At 41.1% G+C, this 23509-nt stretch overlaps 1 protein-coding gene across 2 annotated transcripts in view; it reads right to left on the reverse strand.

Moving 5' to 3' along the window:
* MNAT1 (MNAT1 component of CDK activating kinase) overlaps positions 1 to 23509 on the reverse strand; it is a 119043-nt gene that overhangs the window by 12463 nt on the left and 83071 nt on the right. For both annotated transcript variants that reach the window (XR_005952236.1, XM_041398244.1), the window contains exon 7: positions 23164 to 23285. Coding sequence is in view for 1 of the 2 variants with exons in the window: in XM_041398244.1 (XP_041254178.1) it covers positions 23164 to 23285 (122 nt within the window). In the remaining variant the exon portion in view is untranslated. The remainder of the gene's footprint in view (positions 1 to 23163; positions 23286 to 23509) is intronic.

The following is a 23509-nucleotide window of genomic DNA, read 5'->3' on the forward strand; positions in this document are numbered from 1 at the left end:
ATCTGGGTGAAATTCTCTGGATGTTATTGTCCTTGTCTATTGTGCCCTGGTAGAATTTCTAGAGGGGAAAAATGCAGTGATGATAGGAGATCTTCATTTTACTCTTCTAAAAAGACAATGAGTTAAGTGTCTAAATTGAATCATTTTTATACGATTTTTCTTGAATTAATTTTAGTTTTCTGTTGCTTTCAGTCTAATCCAATAGCCTGAAACAGAAGAAGCAGATATCCAACAGGAGTGTGCCGAGTTAGGCAGAACCCCTTAGTTTCACTTGGAAGAGAAAATACCAACAGAGTTGTTACAGAGCAGTGACATCCACAACTGCTGAAATTCTCCATGGCTTACTTGTTAACCACTCAACTCAACTTGCAAACTGCATCCCCAAAATCTGTCTCCAAAGAAGTTGTGCCTACTGACTGAACTGATTCTGAAACTGGTGCAGAAAGTGCCTTTTGAAACAGTCACAGAAAGTGCCCAGAAATCAGTGGGGATTGCTAATAAAAATGACTTTTAATAAAGTCTCCTGCTGAGGAGAGCTCCCAGTAACACTAGGTGGCAGAAGGCTCTGTCACATTGAAGACACCTGCAGATAGATTCACTCACAGAGCTGCTTGAACTTGATTTTAGAAAAGCTAAGGGGAAAACAGCTGAAAGCAAAACAGTTCTAAGATCCCCTTTTCCATCCACTCTTCCAGTTCTAATTCTGGCTCTGATATCCCTAGTGCACATTATTTCACCATTTAAGCTATCCCAGAATGTGAATACACCCTTTAAACCTGAACATTTAATCACATCTTACTGCAATTCTCTATCTGACAAGTGATTCTATTAGGCTTTTTTTGTAATTAAAAAGAAATTCACTGTTTAAAGAGATAAATGGCCTCTAGGACAAGTACACAATAAAAACATACACTGCAAGTTACCTTGAAGCAAACTTGAAATCCAGCCTGCAGTGCTATACATTTCTGCAAACAAATTTCTGCAGCTAAAAGAAAAACAACAACCTACAAACAAACTCATTCAAAACTGCTCAAGACTCAAAACGTGGGAAAGATCTGATAAAAATGGCAACTGCTCCCTCATGGAGGTGCATTTTCAGGAACACTTTTGTACCTACATACAAAATCCAACTGCTTGTTTCTAGTTTTACATATTTAACCCTTTAAAAACACCTATTCTCCATTTTCCTTTATTCTGGCCACTCTCTTTCCAACTGCTCCAAGTTTCTCTCTCATCCTCTATAAATCAAATCCACAAGGAAACAAAGAGATGCCCCTGCCCTGTTCGGAGGAAGCTGTAAACACGAAGAGGGAAAGCAAAAGCCAAGCACTGTCTAAATGCTGAAAAACAAAAGGCAGCAGGAGCAGAATGACATTTCTGCTTCCTTAGATGTGTAAGTTGGAGTTGACAGCAAAGATTTCTCTGAGATGCCCATGGCTGCACTGCTTTTCCACCTGCCAGTCAGTAACACCCCAGACTTACAGCACTTGAGGGGTGCTTCCCCAGGGCTGGCTGGTGCCAGCACAGAGCTCAGTGCATCGTGGAGGGTTATTTTGCACCTCCAGCCATGGAGGCTGTTTGTGTTTAAATATAGTATATTTTATCATTCACAGTTGTCAGCAGTGGAAATTGTCATCTAAGCAGGAAAAGATGCTGTTGAAGAAACAGGAGGGGTTGGTTAGAAAGTAAAAATTATTTTGGCTGTGACAGCTCCTCTCCCTGCCCATTTTGAGGGTAAGGGATCACACCACCCATTGCAAATTGCTGCCTGAGAGTCAGAAAAATCAATAGTAGGTAGGAAAGCTGACTTGCCAAGGCTACAGCCACTGCCAGCAGATTATTAATGCATCTGTCTGCATTCTTTAATGTTTCCTAAGAAGCAACTATGTTAACTGAAAAGGTGCTACGTGTCACCAGCCCTTCTCGTCTCTCCTCTTCATTTTCTCTCCATATTAAAACCTTGGCTACCAAAGAAAACAATCATGTTTCACCTCATCTTTTCCCAGCTTTTCTGAAGTCCAGTTCCTGCTCTAGAGCAATATATACAGTCTAAGTACTACCCCTGACAAGCTGTTTGACAGCCCTAAGTTGCACATCTATTTTACTCCCAGTGCCTTGGAGTTGGTAGGGCTTAGATGGGAAATGGAGGCCAATTAAAATAAACACAGACAATATCAATGCATTCTTCAGAAAGGCACAAGACAAGCAAAATGAAACACTACTGGCTTTTGCCCACAGTCAGAACTCAGCTCATCTCACAGGCTGAACGCTCTGGCTGAGGTCCAGAAAGACACTTAAGCACATGTCTTATTTTAAGCATGTGAGCAGCCTCATTGATTTTTCACTCATGCCAGGAAGAATATTCAATGCGCTTAAAGTTAAGCACATTGTTAAGTGCCTCCCTGGAGCAAGGCCAGGCTATTTAGGCCTTGCAAGAGTTAGTCTAGAGAACATTTACCATTATTTTAACTTCTCAAGTCTTTCTTTGAGATAAAGTTTTATGCTGTATGAAAATATTTCATTCATACGAGCAGTGACTGGCTCACAGCAACCTTCAGGGACCAAGTGTTCTTCCCCTTCCCACATCTTCTGAAGCAGTAACTGGAAGGATTAAAAAGACATAAGCAAATATACCAATAAAGAAAATTAGTTTTGAAAGGGAAGCCAGCAGTCTAACTGACCTGAAGAGCAAAATGAGCCCTGCACTGAAAAGCTGACAGACATATTAATTTTCAATGAAAACTAATAAAGTCATTTGCCAATGTCCAATTCCAATACCAAGTCCTGTGCAGGAACTATGAAAAGCAAGCTGATTGTTGACTGAAATGAATTATCACAATAAGCACACATTCAATTCCATTCTCCCTTCTTCCTTTCACATCGAGTTGAATACAAAATCAAGGAAAGGCCTGTTAGTGCTTCCTCAACATGACCTCACCACATCAGAGCACTTCAGAGATCAAAGGCACAACAAACACTTTGCTATTTGCTACAACAAAGTGATGCCATTTGCTATGTTTGCTACAGACAATTGAATTTTTATCTGGTTGGCATTATCCAAGCTCAGTATCATACCCTGATTAAGAGCTATAGAAAGGTGTTTAACAGTACAGCTAAGGAAAGCTGGACTGGGTCAGACTCACACTCCTCCACCTCTCCAGGAGCAGAAAAGGGAGAGCATGGCAGCCTGACCATTCCAGTGGGAGTAGCAGGACACTGACAATTTGCTCCTCTTTTATGAGCAGATGTACCTTTGTACTTCAGTATTTTTTCCTGCAGAGTTTAAACTCAGTGGTGAAAGAACACAACTGGCAGGGGGATAGAGGAACAGAAAGGCAGCTTAACACTCGATCACCTCTGAAATCTCAGGGAGATACAGCTGCACCACTCATCATGTCTCACACCCATGCAGCTCCACTGATTTCATGCTACCAAGCCCACACTGATGGCAACTCCAGCCTCAGCATCCAACACTCCACTTTAGAAACTGGTGGAGCAACCTCTGAAAGAAGAAACTAAGATAACAAAGGCAGCCTGCAGACAAAAAAAGACACTTCCTAGTGGATTCTGCTCTAAAAGCTGTCAATTTGAAAAAAATAATCTCTTTATTTTAAAATATAATTTTACATATCTTGTTGCTGAGATTATTTAGTGACATTTTCTCACCCTGGCATGCAATTAGAGCAGGACAGTGGCACTGAGAAGGTTGAGACTGGAAGGGACACAGGGAGCCCACTTGGTCCAGCCTCCCTGCTCAGCAGGATCAGCTCAGGCAGGCTGTCCAGGACTGTATCCAGTCAAGTTTTAGTATCTGCAAGGAGGAACACTCCACAAACCACCTGGACAACCTGTCCCAGTGTTCGACCTCCCTCACAGCAAATGCATTCCAGTGGAATTCCATGTATTTCCATTTGTGTCCATGACACCTTGTCCTCTCACTGGGATCACTGAGGAGTGCCTGGCTCTGTCCCCTTCGCTCCCTGTCCTCCATCAGGTATTTACACACAAGGTCCTTGCAAGCCTTTCCTTCTCCAGATTGAAGGTTCCCTCAGTTTCACCTCACATGACAGATACTGAACTGATGCCTTGTGAAGGCTGACCTAGAACAGAGGCTATACAGAGCTAAAGAATACAGTAGGGATTTATTAAAAGGCTTCAATGGATCCACCTTGGGCAGCACAAGAGCCCAGCCAGGGCTACACAAAATGAACCAAAATGGTCACAAAATGGACGAGCGCTCACGGGGTCTCTCACTTTCATAAGTTCTGCTCCATTTGCAGATTGGAGTTAATTGTCCAATTACAGCTTTAGGTTATGAATTCACATCCTTCTTGTTTTTCTCTCTTCAGTCCATGTTATTTATGCTCTTGGGCCTGAGATTTGGATCATTTGTCCTTGGTCCCCAGCTAGAGAAGGAATTGTTTTGTTTCCCTACTCTGTGAAGACAGCTCACCATCCCTTAATATGAAGCTCAGAACTACACACTAAAGCAGCACAGAATCTGAAAAATACAGAAGTTAAAACCTGAGGCATCACCAATCCCTACTTGCTCCAGGCATGTCCATGTCTTGCACCAGGGATGCCAGGACAGGACCCAGCATTCTGGATGTTTCCCTCACATCCAGTGCAGGGAAGCACCACCACCTCCCTCGAGCTCCAGGTGACCCTGCCTGGCACAGCCAGGAGGCTGCTGGCTCCTGGTGACCATGGGGTGCTCCAGCCCCTTCTCCACAGAGCTGCTCCCCCAGCCCGTGCTGGCTCATGGGGCTGTCCCAGCCCAGGTGCAGCACCCTGCATTTCTCTGCGATTGCTGTGACACCGTTTCTCCAGCCTCGAGGTCCTTCTGAAGGGCAGCACAACCATCTGGTGCACGAGCTCTGGGCTCTGCATCAGCTGCAAAGCTGCTGAGGGAGCACTCCTTCCACAGCCAGCCGGGAGAGAACAGGGTGCTGCTCCCAGTATGGCTCCTGGGGGGAACCACTGCATCCTGCTTGGCTTTCAAACCCACAAATTAACTGGGATGTTAACAACGTTAGATTGCATTGGTTTAACCAGTTCCCTTTTTTAAATTTTGGTGCTTCAATGAGTGCAATATTTTAATACATGCAAGAATTGAGTCTGTTTCTGAACAATATCTGCTGGTTCAACTTGTCCTTAAAAGTGAACTTCCTTCAAGAAAACTTCAAAAATCATTTATGACTTTAGAGGGAGAGACAGACTTCTCTCCTTGATCTGCTTTAGTATGTAACTAACCTAAATGGTGGATTTCCTTAAAAAATCATTTCTGCAGACAAAAATGCCCCTTCACTTGAAGAATCCAGAGCAACAAGAAAGCTGTTTTCCAGAACTGGGATTACAGCCAGTTTATGATGGATAAACATTGAATGCTTATGGCATAATTATAATGTCACAGCATTTGCTGCCAGAATTACAAAAATATTCTTAAAATTATGCCCTAAATAGAATGGTGTTTAGTTTAGCTAAACTGAAAGCACACTCCAAGAAATGTGAAAAAACAAACACCATGATTCCAAATCTCAATTATACATACTAAGGCCTTGTTTTAATAAAAGTATATTTAGTGGCTGAATAAAGTTTCTCAAAAAATAATTTTAAAGATAATCAATTCCCGATGTCCAAAAATGTGTCACATGCAGTTTCATCAGTGACTCATGTAAACTAACCTCAAATTTAACCAAATGCAACTGTGATCAATATTGTGTCAATCTGAAAGTATCTGGGGTTTAAGGCAACAAAACCAGATGCAAGGATGAGTAAAAATTTGGAACCCACAAACAGAACCGATTTCTTGGCTACTGAAAGGTCTGGAACAGTTATACTGACAGGGAGAAGCCAAAACAATGAGAAGTTTTGACAGTATTGCCACATTTAGCAGGAAGAGAGTCAAGTGCAGGAGGAATAAAAGGGAGATGGTTTGCTACCATTGCACGTTATTTAACTTTTTTTCTTTTAAAGCTGGCATCCTCCACTTGAGGTATGGACTGTTCCACACACCTCTGACCTGCTGTACAGTGTCTAGGGATGGACTTGCAATTATGTTCCTAGGCACTTTTGTAAGGCAAAACCCAGCAATAAACAACCAAAAAAACCCAACCACATAAAATATAAATACTGCCAGATTTACCAACGTATTCTGGAAAAAGCTGTAACAGTTACTGAACAAGAAGGCCAGTTTTATATAGTAGATTTGGGCCACAAAAGAAAAGGGCATTTGAACTGATTCTACCTTCACTGTGAAACAAAACTGAAGGGTTGTGCATGACCTGCCCACCAGTGCTGTGCTTTGTCTATCAAAACCTCACAAGAAGGTGACAGAGAATAAAAAGTTGTCTACATCAATCCCTTTTATTATTTCTTTTATTTATCATCACTTGGCAGTAACACATATCATGAGTTGCAGTGGAAAAATCCATGAACTGAAAACAAAAACGGGGCTGAGAGGGGAAAAGGTGTCAGAGTGGAGAAAAGGGGAGTTTTATTCCTCCAAGCAATATCCCCTACCATGACAGCTTTGCTGGCTCCTTCTCCACTGACAGGAAATTTCTGTAAAAGAATCATGTGGTGCTGGAACACAAAACTGCAGAGGTTCCTATATGAGACAGGCTATAGGTCTGACATGGGACCAGCAAACAAAGTCTAAAGCCCAGTCCTCTCCTCTGCCTTCCAAACACTAAAATCTTAGAATGTGACAGAAACCTGTTGATTCTGACAGAGTTTAAATTATGCCACTATGAAGCCAAAGAAGCAGAACACCTAATGTTGTGTTGCAGGATTCATTTGGTGTGTTTCTGTTACCCCCTAAAGCTATAATGGTTCGGACTGGCAGAAAATAAGAAGCCCAGGACCTCCCTGCTTCACAAGTTTTTATCTTCACAAAACCAGGCAGAAAATCCCGAGGACCACAGAGGGGCAATGGATTTATGAGGTCTGAGAATCCTCAAACAAAGAGGTAGTTGAGCTAGTCGATTTTATTGCTTTATCCTTGAAAGCTTAAATAATAAAAAAGTTAAAAATAAAAATAAAGCAGAGCAAGCACCTACTAGAAAAGCAGTGTCAGTATTGTCCTTTAGGCATGTTTCTCTCCACACCTCTGGAAAGTTGTCTGGCATTTGACATAATTGGGAGGAAGAATTTTCTCCCCTGGCAAAGTCAATTAACTTCACTGTATTTGTATCATCTGTCAGAGCCGAATCTGCTCCCTTCTTCAAGTCTGACACAAGCTCCTACACCTACTTGACAGATCAAACAGCTTATATAGAAATTACTGTGCTTTAAAGGGAAGCTCCATGACTGTGTCAAGTCAAAAGCTGCAAGACAAGAGGTGAGTGATTATTCTATTAGTATACACTCCCCTGGAATATTAAAATACAGCCTAACTTTGTACTGAAGTTTAACCTCTTTCATGCAATTTGCTATTTCATTATGAAACTGCTTTAGTCTTCCATCACCAGAAACATCTGCAGAAAATTAAAGCAGGTCTTTTTCCTGCTCTGCGCTCTTGAACTGCTTAATTTCTCGTACTATTAAGATATATAAGCTCCTTGCTGTAACAAGAAATGTAAGAAACAGTGTGGGCCACTGCTTTAACATACAGCCATAAACAGGTAGATGCATGTTTATGCATTGAGTGTTATAACCAAGCTTTTATCTTAAAGCTACATAAAGTATTAGTGCTCTGTGAAACACCATTCAATGTGATGTCACTAGATTGCATGTCATGCTGCTCTTTGGCATCATAAGTCAATTGCCAGCTCTCATCACAATTATTGGCATTATAGCTCAGGCCCAAACCCACCTCCCATTAGCTCCAATTTAATATTTGCTGTACATCAATGTATAAACCTCGTAATTAAAGGCAGCAGAGGAGAGAAGGGTAACACACACAACGTGCTTAATGCAGTTCTCCAGTTAAAACGTGAACACAAAGCAGCATGGTGGGTAATGCAGGAATGAAAACACTTCTCTACTGAAATGCCTTTCCTCGTAATCAGCTCTTAAAAGCAGCCAGACCAGTAATGCAGCTCTCCCAGGTGGCAGCCAGGGACTGGGAGCACTCACTGGATGCATAACTGAGAAACAACATCAAGGTCTCTGTGGACCTACACTCCACAGATTTTATGTCCCTGAGCAGCAGTGAAGAGGACATCACAGATGAAAATGTCACTTCTCTTTGGGCACAGACCTGTTCTGAAGTAAAACACCAAAGGCACTCGGCCGCTCTGTTGAGAAAGGGGGTTTGGTCCAATAAAATCTCTTTCCTACCAGAATCAAGCTGCTGTTTGTACTGAGCTGGTGCAGCAGTGCATCACCTCTGACAGGCTGTTGATGTGATTGAAGGGAGGGGGCACAGCACTGTATTGATCTCCCAGCAGCAGGGCCAGCACTCCACGGAGCTCACTTTGAAGTAGCCCCATACAAGCCCTGCATTATCTGCCTCGCCAGCGCTGGGCAGGTTTTCAAAGGCTTAAATAATATTATGGCACATAAATCTACTAAAGGCTAACCTGATGCCCTTTGTGAGTGAGAACTTCTTGTACTACAAAGGTTCTACCAGTTGGAGCCATAGAAGAGCAAAAACCACAGGGGAAGCAGAGCTGGCTCCTCCCAGACCACCTCTGTGCTACTCCAGCACAGGCTGGAGCACACGTGAGCCTGGGTTGCCTAAAAATCATCTCAAATACAGCTCCACACACAAACTTTAACACAGGTTTTGCAGGATTTTCCTGTAACTCTCTATGGAGGTTAAATCTGTATCAATGCAAACTCCTCATTTTCTGTACAGAAAGCATTCCATTTTTTAAAGGAAAATAATCTGGTAATATTTCCAGGGGAGTGCTGTGGTCGTCTTTCCGAGTTAGCTGTCCTTCTGCATCAGAACCATTAACCCTCAACCCCCTGGAATACAAAAGTTTCCACTGTATGCCCTGTCCATTTAATGCACTGCAACTGAAAATATTCTACACTGACCTATGGATTGAAGCAATACTGATCTCAAGGTTTTTTTACCCCAAGAAATAACACACCCCTCAATGACACACCCCAACGAAAAGTGCAAGCTCACCTTTAGCTTTACAATAAAAGAAGGCAGTAATTAATTTTTAAAGTACCATATTCTAATTAGTTTTCATAGGTGCTATGCAAAAAAAAAAAAAAAAAAAAAAAAAATTAAGCATGATTTACACTGATAGATCTTAAGGACTAAGTGTAAATGGGGATTCATGGGATTCATCATCCAACGAGGTATTTTCCCTGCAGGGATCTCATTTTATCCTAGTGATTCTCAACCACTTTCATCTACCATTTGAAAGAAAATATAAAAGTCACCAATTGCAGAATGTACATCTGTCTGTAAAAATTCTGAGGGGGCTGGGGAAATGGATAAATGATTCAAACTACTCTGTGTAGCACTTACTAACGTGGACTTTTTCCAGATAGAGACAGCTTAATAGCAAAGGTCACACAGCCAGGAGCTAAGAACAGGTCACACAAACACAGCACCACAAATTAATTAATACTGGAAACAACACAGATAGTGGTGGTTGACTTACAAAACTTGAGCTCTGGTTTCTTCTGGAGGTAAGGAGGTGGGTACAGACATAAAATGGTATCGAGTAGGGGAATTCAGAATTCACCCTGGTTTTCTGCAATGAGTTCTCTGAGTGTTACCTTCTCTTTTCTGGGGCAAAACACTGAGCTTCAGCTGTACTTGCTGAAAAAAAGCACTGCACTGCAGATCTACAGAACACCTAATAATACAACAGCAATAACAGCAAGGAGTTATCACATTGTAAATGTAAGATAATCCATAACAATATCTGCATACACACATAGGCATGCACAAACACATGCATTAACAAAATAATTCCAGCAGAAAAAACAGCTTTCCTGGGCACACAGATCATCCCCTCAAAGCAGTTACTCCTGGCACCCTAAATCCTACCCTCTCTCTGGAGAAATTAATACCACTGCAGTTCCTTCACCACTTTGTCAGGAAGAAGAGTTTTGGGGAACTCTCCTCCTCCCCTTTATCTACCCTCACCATGTGGCAGCTGCTCTTCTGAGAGCACCCAAACCTTTTATCAGAGGAAAAGCAAAATTTTTGGAAATGGCTCATTAAGAGAGAATTTAATCACTGAGTTTATGTACAGGCTAGAAAAAAGGTGAAGGGAATCCAGGAACATGCATGCTTATTTAGATGTCACTTTCCTATTCAAGAATTTCTGCTAAATTTAGCATGTTTTTTGTTTTGTTTTTTGGCTGTTGTTGTTTGGGGTTTGTTTTTTTTTTTTCATCAGAAGTATTTTAAAGCCTCTCCTTTATTTGTATCTCTTGCTTTTCACATTGTTTCTGCTTTCTCAAGGAAACTGGCAGCTGAAATGGTGTTCTAAAAACAAGTCACAAACATTTAGCAGTGTTGCCATTTCAAACACCAGGCTCAGCTGAAACTGCCGTGTGGTAAGACGATGCTGTTTCAGCTGCTGGAGCCCTCAAAGGACAAAAAAAAATGCTGAATAGAACCAAAATATAAGTCATGAGTCAACAAAAACTCTGGGATTTGTTGCAAATAACATCCTGCAAAGCAGCCCAAAATAGAGGATGCACTGCTCTTTGCAGACACCAGGAGCCTGTAGGATCACCTCCAGCCAGCCACCCCAGTTTGGGTGGTTCTCTCTACTGGAAGCAGCAAGCACTTCCCAGAACCTAATGCTGATATTTCAAATCAGATGTTTCCATTTTTCAGATGATGAACCAAAGCACCAATGGGAGAAAGAAAAAAGAAACAAAAAGAAATAATGCACACATGCATGAGGAAGGCATGAAATGGACCCTCACATGAGCACTGAAATCTCATCTATTGGCTAGCCCCATTCATAGTCTTTTTCTAAGGAGATAAAAATAGCATTAAAAGAAAATACATTGATTTTCTTTTCTTTTTCTGGTCTTCAATTCCCAGGGCAGACAGCCTGTAAAACCTGCTGCTGTAGTACATACGGGCAGCTGATCTGAGCAAAGAGCTCCAGGCAAGTTTTCAGCATTTGTTTTGAAATACAGGAAAATCAACTAGCAGCCAACAGCTCCCAGAAAAGCCAAATATCTGAACTCGGGGATGAAGAGCCTGCAGCACCAGCACAGGGCTCCACTGCCCACCCTCTGTCCTGCAGGTAGCTGCATTCCTTTGCTCCATTTGCAAACATCCCTGAGCCATGTGAGCACACTCCTCAATTGTATGGAAGAGCCTGTGAGCACACACAGTTCATCCTCTGTGCTGCAAAGAAAGTATCTACCCAGACAGCCCCAGGGCAGGAACATTAAAGGCGTTTCTGTAAGGTCTAATCCTGTTCACACTGAAGCCACTACAAATTCCTCTGCCAGGGCTGGGAGCAGAACTGGACCTGTGTGGAGCTTTTATTTATTTTTAAACCTGCCACGCTCAGCACCCAAACAAGTTCAATGGGAATTTTTCAGATTAGTGTTTTGATACTAGAGCCAAAAACAAGTCAAGAAACATGTGAACTTCCTACACGTCTTTGGAGAAGGCAGGGAAGGAGTCTGGAGGTGTTAACTGGGAGCACTGGTGAAAATGGTGGGCAGGGAGCTGCACTGAGCTACCCTTGCTGTCACCTCCAGGGTCTGTCATGACACTGTCAATTGCTCAGATGTTTGCAGAATTGGACAACACCAATTTTATGTGTTCTGCTATTCCAAGCTTTTCCAAGGCCTGGATAAATTGAGTAAATACAGCAGACCCAAAAAATCTATAGAGCACTTCTGGGTGAGCAAAAAAGAGAGAGCTAATAAATGCAAAATACAAAAATAACAACTTCAGTGACTGCTCTTAGAAAAAAGCCAGAAGTCCAAGAAGGATCCTATGGCCCAAAGTGCTCAAGGCAAGGGACTGCTCAGTCACAGCAGACTCCTAAAGCAAAATCCCTATTGCACTCACACCTTCACAACAATACTTGCCCTGCTGCTGGGGAGAAAAAGAGCAGGATGCACCTACATCATGGAACAAGGGAAAAAATAAAAAGGCAAGATATGTTCCTTATTTCAGATTGTTTGCAGACTCTATATCTGTGGGACTTTTCATTCCAAAATTAACTGTGTGCTGAAGAGAGTCTGGAACAGCAGAGCCTTTATGCTTCCAAGTTTGAGATGGCCTCAGAGTGCAAAATCTCTTCTCTTCATTTCTGGAATAGCTTTTGACAATTAGTAGAATCAATGACCACAGAGCAAGAAGTCTGCCCAATCCATCAGGGCCTAAATGTGAAAAGAGGGGGAAGAGAGAGAGAACCTTCTAATGACAGGAAGGGGAGAAGAGGTGTAGAATTTTTTTGACTTTATTTGGGAGCATTTCCTCATGAATTCTGGAAGAGAGTCAGAAAATAAAGATAGCAGCCAGCAGTCACCTCCTGCAATTTTTAAGGGAGAACTAGACAAATGCAGCAGTAGCAAATAAAGGAAACCATAAGTAACCTTCTCTGTGCAAGGCAGACACTAGCCCAGTAGAGAGACTTGGCACAAACCCAAGGTATAGAGGCTGCTTGGTAAATTCTCAATAAATATTAAAAACACAAGTATGCTGATATCTGCATTTTTTCCGAAGTTGATGGAAAAATTAAAGCATGGGTCGATGCTCCTGAGAACAGAGGAGTCAGTAAGATTCCAGGTTTAGGGGAAAGAACAAAGGGATGGAGAAACTATTATCTTGAATCTCAATTAACGTCGACAGATTCCGGAGATGAGAGAAAAGCGCCTGCACTGGAGCCAGGACCACAGCACCTTTTCCATCCTTCCAGAAAGGCTCACCCAGCTTTCAGAGGTGGGGAGCAGAGGGGCCTGGAATCCAGACTACTGGAATGATGCCAGCAGGACATGGGACACCCTCTTTCTACAGTTTCACCCTCTTCTCTCTCTCCTCATCACAGGTATATCCATTGTTCCTATCAAGTCTACAAGGACAGAGGAGAAAGAAAGAAAAGAGAACTTTGTTTTTCCACAGAAGGTAGTCCTCATGCTCTGTGGTTATATATATAAACAATTTTTCTATGTAGATATATATTCCTCTGCAGAGGAATAGTGGAGACCAAGTGCACAACCATCACCAGATATTATTAGGATGTTAAAGTCTGAATAATTTGCTCACCTTCAGCATTATCTTAGAAGAAACACCACCAGAACAAGAGCTGACTTAATTTCTAAGCAAAAAAAGCTATACCTGTAAAAACTCTGGATTGATGGGTCACTAAAAGCAGTGACTAAAAGACTTTTTTATTTATTTATTAATTTTTTTAAAAAGAAATATTTAAATAATACTGAATAACACAATCACTTCCAGGATGAAAGTAACCAAGCATGATGTAGCAAGTGTATTACATCAACCTCCATAATAAATCTAACCTGCTAATATTTTCAACACTGTATGTGTTCTTGCACACTTTCAAATTACTCCAACACTATTTTAAACAAATCCTTCCACTGAAGAAAATGTCAATATATCAAAACTATTTTTTAAACTAATGAGTTTCCTTTTTTACAAAGCAATTACTTTAAGTACTGAAAAGGTTTCCATGGCACCCTCCACTTTCAGCTGACAAGTATCAGCAATAGCTGGATTTAAAACAAACAAACTGAAACCCCCAAATCAGCAGCGTTTGACTCAAGGAAAAACATTAAATGTTTTCAAGCAGAAGCATTGAAAAACTTATTCTTACTGAAAGAAAAAAGTATGTACGCACACCTGCTTTTCTATCAATCTAAGCAGGAAACCATTTCACTGCTGCATCATAAGTAGAAGAAAAGTGCTTATTAAAACATTAATCACAGTCCATTATATTCTGACTCCATGCCAGAAGTTCCCATTACATCACTGAAAATATCTATTAACCAAAACCTGATTCTGACAAGTTACAGAAGTGTAGTGTTTAGGATTTAGTAATGTAAAAGTCACTTTTAGAAGAACAGTTACACAATTGATTTTGCAGTGGCAAGCAACTATAATTAATTGTTTTTGTGACATTTATTACTGCAGTGGGGTTGATTTAACTGGTGTTTCTACTGTAAAATTATTAAAAAATTATTTCAAACTTCATCTACTTTTATTAAACACATTTATTGTGAAGGTATTTAATACCTGGGGCTGGCAAAACAATTTTAAAACATGCTGGATATACCAGTACATGTAAAACTGCATTGTCTTGTGTAAATATGGGCCTTGTTTAGAACCACGTCTCACAGGAAATTATGCCAAATGAAAACCATCTCCCCTTCTCCTCTCCCACTGAAAAGGATTTATGTTTTTACATTTAATACCAGTTAGAGAAACAAAAATATGGTGGTGTTACCTTCAAGCCTGAGCAATAGTTCAGCTGTGAAGTCCCATTATGTTCAAACCTCTGCTTTGTTATTAGAAACACAGCCTAACTCAAATGCTTCAGTTTGGAAGAGGGAGAAGTGAACAACTCAATTCTTTCTGGAAGCCTGGCACTGCATGTCTTGTTTACCAGAACAGTTTTCAAATAACTACCAGCAAGGCTTTAAAACCAAAGCCATGAAATTGGTTCCTAAATGTGTGTACATAAATTCCAGCCAACCATTTTAATTCCTCAACCCCCTCTAAGCAGCACCACTAACAAAAAAATTAATCAGAAATAGCCATAATGCATGACAGGAAAGCCATACTATGTATTTTTCCCCCTTGACCCAACATACATGAGTCTCTAACTTCAAAAAGGCACCTGACATAATAACCTTTAACTTCTCCTTGGACATCTTCCAATTTCAAAGATCCAAAGAGCTTCAATCAAGGTATTTTTAGAGTCCCCCTCTATATCCAACCACTCCCTTCCATGCAGCAGCTCTGGTCCCAGTTACTCCTAAAATCACTGCTGTTCCAGCAAGTGTGACAGTAACAGGGAGAGATGCACAAACTGCTGGAATGGAAGGAGCCAGAAACTCCAACTCTTATAGGTGTGGAAGACTTGGATGATTTTGGGTTTTTTTTAATTAAGGAAACTGGGAAAAATAAAGAAGAACACACCTGGGATGGGATACCATTAACTCTTAGGAAAATTTCTCTGGTCCACTTTTCCCTTCAGTATGATCTAATCCAGCCCAAACCTTAAAAATCTTGTCATCCATCATGATCAGGATTGGGAGCAGTTACATCCATTCATATGATGAAATTTATCAGTGGAATTATTGACTTTGGCAACTGACCTGCTCCTCCAGGAAGAGATCCCTCATTGCTACCACTAAGCACCCTTTGAAGAAGCTTTAAGCATTAGAGACTCCTTCAACAAAGCCATCTGAAGGAGGTTAAAGAATCACAAACTACTGCTTTAAAAACTGCAGAAAGCTTCAAGCAAGCCACCCCCCACCTGAACAAAATTTTCATCAGAATGCTGCTTTACAACTGTATTTATCAGTGTCAGAGTCAAGATAATGCATCATTTCTGGCTTTATTTTCTTTATGGATCTTTTTTTTTGCTGGCTGTCTCTGGCTAAATGCTTTCATTTTACATAATCCCCCCTTCTTAAAACAACAGTGGTGAAGGGCTTAGGAAGCCTCTCTCTCTCCTTCCTTCCACACCTCCTTTCTGAATTTTTATTGTAATGCATTTTTACAAATGTTTCAGAAGGCAAATTCAAATAGGATGCTCATCACCTTTCCACTTCAACTACATCTGAAACTAATTAGTTTAAAATTACTGCATCCAAATAGACCCTTCAGGAGAAAATGCCAGGGTTTTCTCAGACTACCCCAGAGCAAGTCCTCGTTGTGCCATCTCTCCTGACAGCCAAGCACAGAGCAGGAGCGATGCCCAGATGCTGATGAGGAGGAGGAGGAGCTCAGCAATGGATTTCCATGAGCTCCCACACTCTCCATCAGGCAGACTTTGCTCCCCATCACTTTGTTTCTGCCTCTTTACTCTAACAATGGGCTTAAAGAAGCATTTGGGGGCTCTATCCCAGGAAGAATTACAAAAACTGGAGGACACTGAGGCCGTGCTGTTGTTGAAGTGAGAGAATCGGGACAGATCTCTCCTGCATGTGCAAAACATATTGTTTTTCTTGTGGTAACCACGCAATTCCTAGTGCAATTATCCATCTGGTTGAGAAGCCAGAGAAAGACTCAAAAAGGGCAACATGATGGGAGTGAAGGAGAAGCAAGGAAGGAAAAACGCAAAGAAAAGGAAAATACTGAGCATAAAAACCACTGACCTCAAATTTACCACATCATTTCAGAGATGCAACAGAAGTCCTAAAACTTAACTTCTACCAAAATAGAGCAGCTAAGGAGGAAAGCTTGTGGACACAGAGTCACAGGAGAACCAGACATCAACAGCAATATCAATGCAGGGGATGGAGGGAAGGATGAAAGCAAAGAAGGGCTTTCAATAACAGATAAGAACTGTCACAGACAATCAGGTCTTTTTAACTGGCTGGTAGTAACAAGGCTTTCATTTGCTGAGGCACAAAGAGCACAGAAAATAAGGCATTTGGCCCACACAATCGCTGGATGCCTCCTGACACATTATAATCCATCAGCAGACAGTTTTGCCTGACACCTTTCAGCTGCCCACTTAGCAGCACTGCCTCCACACCTGCACACACAACTCAGGGTTTGCCTCCTACAAACTTTCAATAATAAAGCCAGTATTGCCATCTTGATTTTTTGAATCAATTTTAAATATTTACTGCTTGATCCCGTAGCATAGTTTGCAGACAAATCTCCATTCCATTAAGGCTCTGATTTTTTTTTTTTCTCCTCTTCACATTTAAGTATTTTAATGAATGTATGATTTAGTATTCAGCAAGCCCACGCTACAGAAAGACTATTCTGGAATAAATGGTATAATTACATTTCCTACAGCGACCTTGTAATCTCACGAGTATTTATTCTAGACTAAACAGCCTTACTCAGCTGCCCTGTGTCTGATTGTCGATGAAAGAAGCTTGTTTGACAACTGCTTCGAGCAGAAACATATTTTTTCCATGATTGCATGAAAAAGTAAAAAAACATTACCAGACCGGTATTCCGAGCACAGAGACTCATGTTAGATCGATGAGTTAATTTTGAAGCCAAAGGCCAACAAAAACAATCACCATGGACATTCTGCTGTCAGGGCCAGCTTTTGAGGTTAATTTAGTGGTACACACACAGCTACAGCCAGCTTTACATATAAGAAACTGCATGGTATATGCAGGCTTCCTTCTTTGTTTCTTTATATATTTTCCATATTCTCTGCTTTTATAACCCTCCTGAGACCTTTTACAGTTACAGAACCCACACTATACCCACAGGTGGGCGGGCAGGAAGCAAAACTCTCCATTTCATAAGCAGTCCACTTTTAATATATTCAATTGCTAATGACCTTGACAGAAGAGCTCCATGCAAAACACCATATTCTACGGGGTGTCGTTTGAAACGTTCATAGACGTTTTTGCCAGAAAGCTGATTCCTTAAACAGTAAGATTTCAGACTTACTAAAGGCTGCACTCCTTGATTTCCATTCAGCTGGAAAAATTGGTGCTAATCTACCTCCCCTATATTAAATTTGCGTCCTTCCAAAAATCCTAAAATGAAGGCTGTAGGATTTCTGTGGAATGCTAAAGCAATACCAGACAGTTTCTGTATCAAACCAGGTCAAGATGGTTTATAGGCAGTTGTGTTGCCTGCCCTGAGACAGCACACTTGGCCAAGTTCATGATTCCAGAAAAGGGCACCCACACAGTACTTGTTTTGCCATTCGTGTGTTTTTACTCAATTATTCATGGTAAAATGAATAAAAAACAAAAGGCTGTATGGAAACTGTAGCTGAGTCTTTAAAGCAATAATCACTCCTTACCTGCCAATTCTCATTCATTAGGTACCCAATGCAAAGCTCTGCAGCAGACAAACCTCTCTGCTGAGGATCAGGCCCTGCAACAGGAGACTCTGGGAAATTCAGACCATATGCCTTGGTAGCCAAGAGAATTCCTGCAAGGAGTGCAGCCTTCTATGTGCCCTCCAAAGCAAGACAAGCTTCCCTTGCTCTTACTCAATCTTTTGACTCTGACTACTGAACTTATTGAGAGACTAGATTCCATTAAAAGGAACAGAATGAATTCAGTGTTCAAAACCAATGGGCCAAAGCAGATCAAATCAGCCCTTCATTTGTGGCTTTTCTCCTTTTCCAAGATTCAAGAAATATCTGCATACCCCAGTGACAGAGCAGATGTGAAAAATCACCTGCTATGGACTTTTAAAGCCCAGCAGTCCTGTCACCCATTCAAAATCAATTCTCAGTTATTTCACTGCCTCAAACCCTACACAGACACTGACAGGGTTCTAGCAGAAGCTAATCCAGCCAAAGACCAGCTCAGCTATGCTGTAAGAATAGTTTGGAGACCATCCTGACTATTGCCTCATTTAAAAAAAAAAAAAAATCACAATGACTGACAGCAAAGAAGTTACACGAGTCATTTCTAGATTAAGTGCCAGAACTCTACATGTGTTTCAAATTACACTACAACACTGTACAACAAAGAAATATGCAGAAATTTTCCACTTGAAGTGAAGGTTAAAAATTAAACACTAACAAAGCTCTAACAGATATGAAACTCAACCTCATCTTAATGCGAAATTTAAAATGCCTGAGCTGTCCTACACTAGGAAAAAAGGAATGAATCAATCCAGTTGTTCACAAGAAAAAGCACAGTGGGCATTGTATGTACAGATTTTCACAGCACTCCCACTCTGCTTCAGTACTTACCCCCTCAACTCTTAAAATGACATTCTGTTTAGATTTAACTTTTAATTTATCAAAGTATATCACCTATCCTCATTAGATTAGCGTTCACTATTGGGCTTCATTTTCTGCATCTTATTTAAACAAAACATTAACCAGAGTTTCCTAACAATGTGATTATACATGAAAACAAGTTGATAGATCGAAGAGAAGTCACATTTTTCCTTAAAGAAAAGATTTTTGAAGCAAACCTGATTTTTATATACACACATATATACATACTCAGCTTGGATCTCTCCAAAGCTATGTAGGCAAATACAATTTTATTTTAAGCAGCCCAGGCTTGACTTGATTACAAGGTCTGCTGCAAAGAGAAATTTTTAACCTGACTTGTAAATTACCTTAATTTTATGAGAATGGTGAGGACATGACTGGCACTGTGTTGAGTATGATCCACTTTGGATAACAAGGTTTCTAAACCTTGAGTCATGAAGTTCACGTATCTTTACCCAAAATGCTAATCATATAAGCAGATTTTCAATTTACAGTAAATTTTTAAGTAGCTTGTGTATGGCTCTTCACAGCTGTAAAACTTGGTGGCTGCTGTGTGGCCACTCCTGTTAGACAGACTTACAATTACTGCCAAGAATGTCTTTACATTCTTCAGGACCTCCAAAAAAACATCATTTGGATCCTCGGGGGCTTTTTTGTTTTGTTTTTCCTTTACAATCAAAACTACATATCAAACATACATTTTTAAAGCAACACACTACTCTCCATCCCCATCCTGTGTTATTCTTTCACTACTTGGAATGTCAGTTTGTTATATTTTTCATTTCTTTTGTTTTCCAGTAAGAAAAATGCAGACCTCCAACCACACAAATTCAGCATATTCAGCTAAAACATCAAGAAGAAAAAAAAATAAAATTAAGAGAGACAGGACATTTTGCCCATCTAAGAAAACCTCCAAGTAAAGCAAGTGCCCAAGTGCTCCTCACGTTCTCTCGCAGCCACACACCTCTGCTCCCCAAAAGGCAATTCAACAGATTTGCACCAATTTGAACCAAAAGGTGACACTTTCCACTTCAGTCCAAACTAAGTTAGTGGTGACAGCAGAAGTGCCAGTAGAGCCCTTGATAAGGCAGGGATCTCTCTCCAAACACATCAGCAGGTTGCCCCAGCTCCGTGCACAAAGCATTTCGCAGTGCACGTCCCTGCACAATTCAGTAACCTTCAGTAACTCAGAGCAGTGGCAAAGCCACACAGAGCCAGGGCTGTAAGTCGTGGTGGAGGGACAGGCAGCTGCAGAAGCCACCCCCTGGATGGGCATGTTCCAGTGACCCAAGAGCCCATTTTCCTCCAAGGGCAGCACCACATGTTTGGGAGATGCTCTCACACATCCTCTCCCCTTCTCCAAGTCACGTTTCCATCTGACAGCTGAGACAGGCACGAGCTGGTCCTCGAGTCTGAACAACCAAAGTGACCTTCATGGGGGGCTGAAGGACACAAACCCCTACACATTATACCAATCATTTGTGTTGGGGGAAAAAAAATCCTAAATCTTTATTATTCTCAGATTTCCAACACCCCAAAAAAAAAAAAAAAAAAAAAAAAAAAAAAAAACCACGAGGATGTTAATACTTTTCTGCAGTACTTAAGAAAAAAAAAAAAAAAAAAAAAAAAAAAGAAAATTTACATCCCCAGGGAAAATGCTAAACAAATTTGTAAGAACAATTTGAACATAAATTTCCTTTTTTGCAAAATATGCAAACTCCACACAGAAGAGCAGTGGAAAAATGCAAAATCAAGTTCATGGTCAGCTCATTAAGTTTTTTGAAAAGCCTAATAAGCAAATAATACAAGTCATCTTAAAAAGCTTTTTTTTTAATTATAAAAGATTCTTTACAAATGTTCTACATGACCCTGTAAGTATTCACCCTTTTTCTTGCTCTTTGCTAAAACTTTCTTGCCATCTGTGTCCTTCATTACAGCAACTCACTAAGAAAAAAAAAAAATGCTGAAACCTAAAGCAGGTCGTGCAGAAGGTATGTTAAGGAGTATTCAGAAAACTTGTTCTACTGAGTGTTTTGAAGATTAAAAAAAATGTATTTTTAAGAAAAAAAAATTCAATAAATTATGCTACCTGAAGTGAATTCAAAGTCACTGGGTTGACAATTGTGTTTGCAACAGTTCTGGCTCCAGAAACTCAGATAACAGCCTGCACATTGGAGGGAACTATTTAGCAGCAATAAATGTCAGTCACAAAGTTATTAACAGGAAAATGAAAAGAGGGAGAAACTAAAATTTAATAAAAAAAAAATCCAGCTAAATACATTCAGAATCATAGAATGGTTTGGGTTGGAAGGGACCTTAAAGACCATGTAGTTCCAACCCCCCTGCTATGGGTAGGGATGCCACCCACTAACTAGGCCAGGTGGCTCAAAGCCCCATCCAGCCTGGCCTTTTATAAGTACAAATGAACAGGAAACTAAAAATCTTTAGCTGGAGAGGTTTACATTGTGCCCAGCTCTTCTGCCTCACCCAGGCAGCTGCATGCAGCTGCCTGAACAGCCCCAAAGCAGGGACAGAGGCACATTAGTTAAGCATTCATCATCAACAGGAAATGCGCATGAGTTCATATAAACACAGAAACACAAATACATAAACCAACAGCCCTGCACGGTTTAAGGTATTTCAGACACCCCATGGAATAGGGTTGGAGCTGTGCTGGCTGGGAACCCACAGCACTGATGTATTTGTTTTGGAATGGCAAACAGCCTCGGGACTCAGAGGAACTCTTCTGGTGGGCACCACCAACCCACCCACCCAGCCAGCCAGCCGTGAGCCTCCCCTTGCTGCCGCAGTCACCCCACACCTCTCAGCTCCTCCACCACCTCCAGAGGCAAGCCCAACAAGCCTGGCTGCTCCTGCCCACAGCAGGAAAATGGCACATCTCAAAGTGCCTCCAAGGAAAGACTGTGGCATTGTTGCAAACCCTACTCTGAATACGCTCCCACACGGATGCAACTGCAGGGTTTAAAGGGTTTTGCTCTGCAAAGTGTTGGGCTGCCCCAGAACTGGTGCCACTAAATGCAATGGACATAGAGGACAGTGTTCCTGGTGGATTTGGACACCAGCAAAGGGAATTCTCCCTGCACAAGGCATCTTTTTCTTGTCCGTGATGAGGCTGAGGGGGCCTCAAGCTCCTCTCACGCTGGAGGTCCCTCGCAGCTGTGCTCCATTCAAACAGGTGGCGAGGCTGAACCAGGCTCTGCCCGAGTTTAAACTCCTAATTAATACTTGGTTGCAGAAGATAATAAAAATTACAGGCATCAGGAGGACACAGAAACAGTAAAAATGGAGACAGCCTTACTTGCAGACAGTTTTCACTGTCACTTCTCACTTCAGTTTCCTGAAGCACCATTAGGTTGCTTATTTACCTTACTAAGTCTATCTACCTCTGTCATTTCCTGGATGAGTTACAACTTCTCACATGCCAGTGAACTAGATAGGATTCCTGTCTGGATTTCAGTGGTCTCCCAAACTCCACACTAAATTGCCTCTACTTTGTTCAGTACTTTGTGGCTTCAGTTTTCCCAGATTGCACAGCCAAACATAAACTGTTATTTTTTCCAACTCTTTCTTGCCTTGCCAGCCTGCACATTCGTTTTGCCATGCAGTTTTCCAGGCACTGGAAGTGCTGATGACCTTGAGGGTCAGGCCATGATGAGCTGGATGACACTCACCCAGTAGCTCCAGTTTTCAGGTGGCATTTCAGCTACAAACACATCTCTAGAGAGCAGACACATCACTCCTGGACTTCCTAACCTCCCTAACCCAGGCACAGGAGGCTCCCAAACTCCCTTTCAAACATGGATGCACACCACGATGCTGCCAAGCTGCTGGACCAGCCCTGCATTATATTTTTTGACAAAGTTAAGCTCTGTGCTTCATTTCTCACAAACACAGTTTGACTGTAGACAGCAGCCGACAAGTAAATCTACCCTTTTCCATGGCAAACAGCCCAACTTTAATATTTTTACTGGCTTACAGCTGGGTAAATTAAGCCCCAGATTTTTATTTATTTATTTTTTAATACCGTGCAACTGAAAATGAACAGCTACTTCACTATGACTGCCAAGGACAACCTTAAAAACACTAATGCAATCCAGTCCAGCTCTCAATAGATCTATAAAGGCAAGAGGACCAAAAATTTCAGCTTATCCACCCAAACAAAATGTTGGTTGGGCAGGAAGTCTAATATTTCGTTGAGATCCCTAAAAAAAAAAAAAAAAAAAAAAAAAAAAAAAAAAAAAGGAAAGGAAAAAAAAGATCCCTGGCAATCTGAAGATGGTAACAATCCCAGCTATGATGCCATAAAATGGGAATTAAAATGCACTGATTTACTTACCCCAGCTTTCCCAACATTTCAGGCTCTGGAACTTGTGGTCCATATGTCTCCACTTGCAGAGGCTGATATTCATATAAAGTTTCCTCTAATTTTTGAATGGGAGCTAATGAAATATGCTGACCCTGTTGGAAAAAAAAAAAAAAAGTAAAATATTTCTACATATAATCAAGGTCAAGGTTTATGTTTTGACTTTTTTTATATGCAGTGTAAGAACAAGCATAACTTGGTCCAGACAAACACTCTCCCACTAAGAACATACTGTTCACCATACCACTCACTTCTTCATGATTTATATTTTTTTTACTGGGACCTACAGATTGGAAGTGATGTTTCATCAGCTATAATT

The sequence above is a fragment of the Onychostruthus taczanowskii genome, unplaced genomic scaffold (genome assembly GCF_017590055.1).
Source record: "Onychostruthus taczanowskii isolate IOZ18803 unplaced genomic scaffold, ASM1759005v1 scaffold1, whole genome shotgun sequence".
NCBI classification, from domain to species: Eukaryota; Metazoa; Chordata; class Aves; order Passeriformes; family Passeridae; genus Onychostruthus; species Onychostruthus taczanowskii.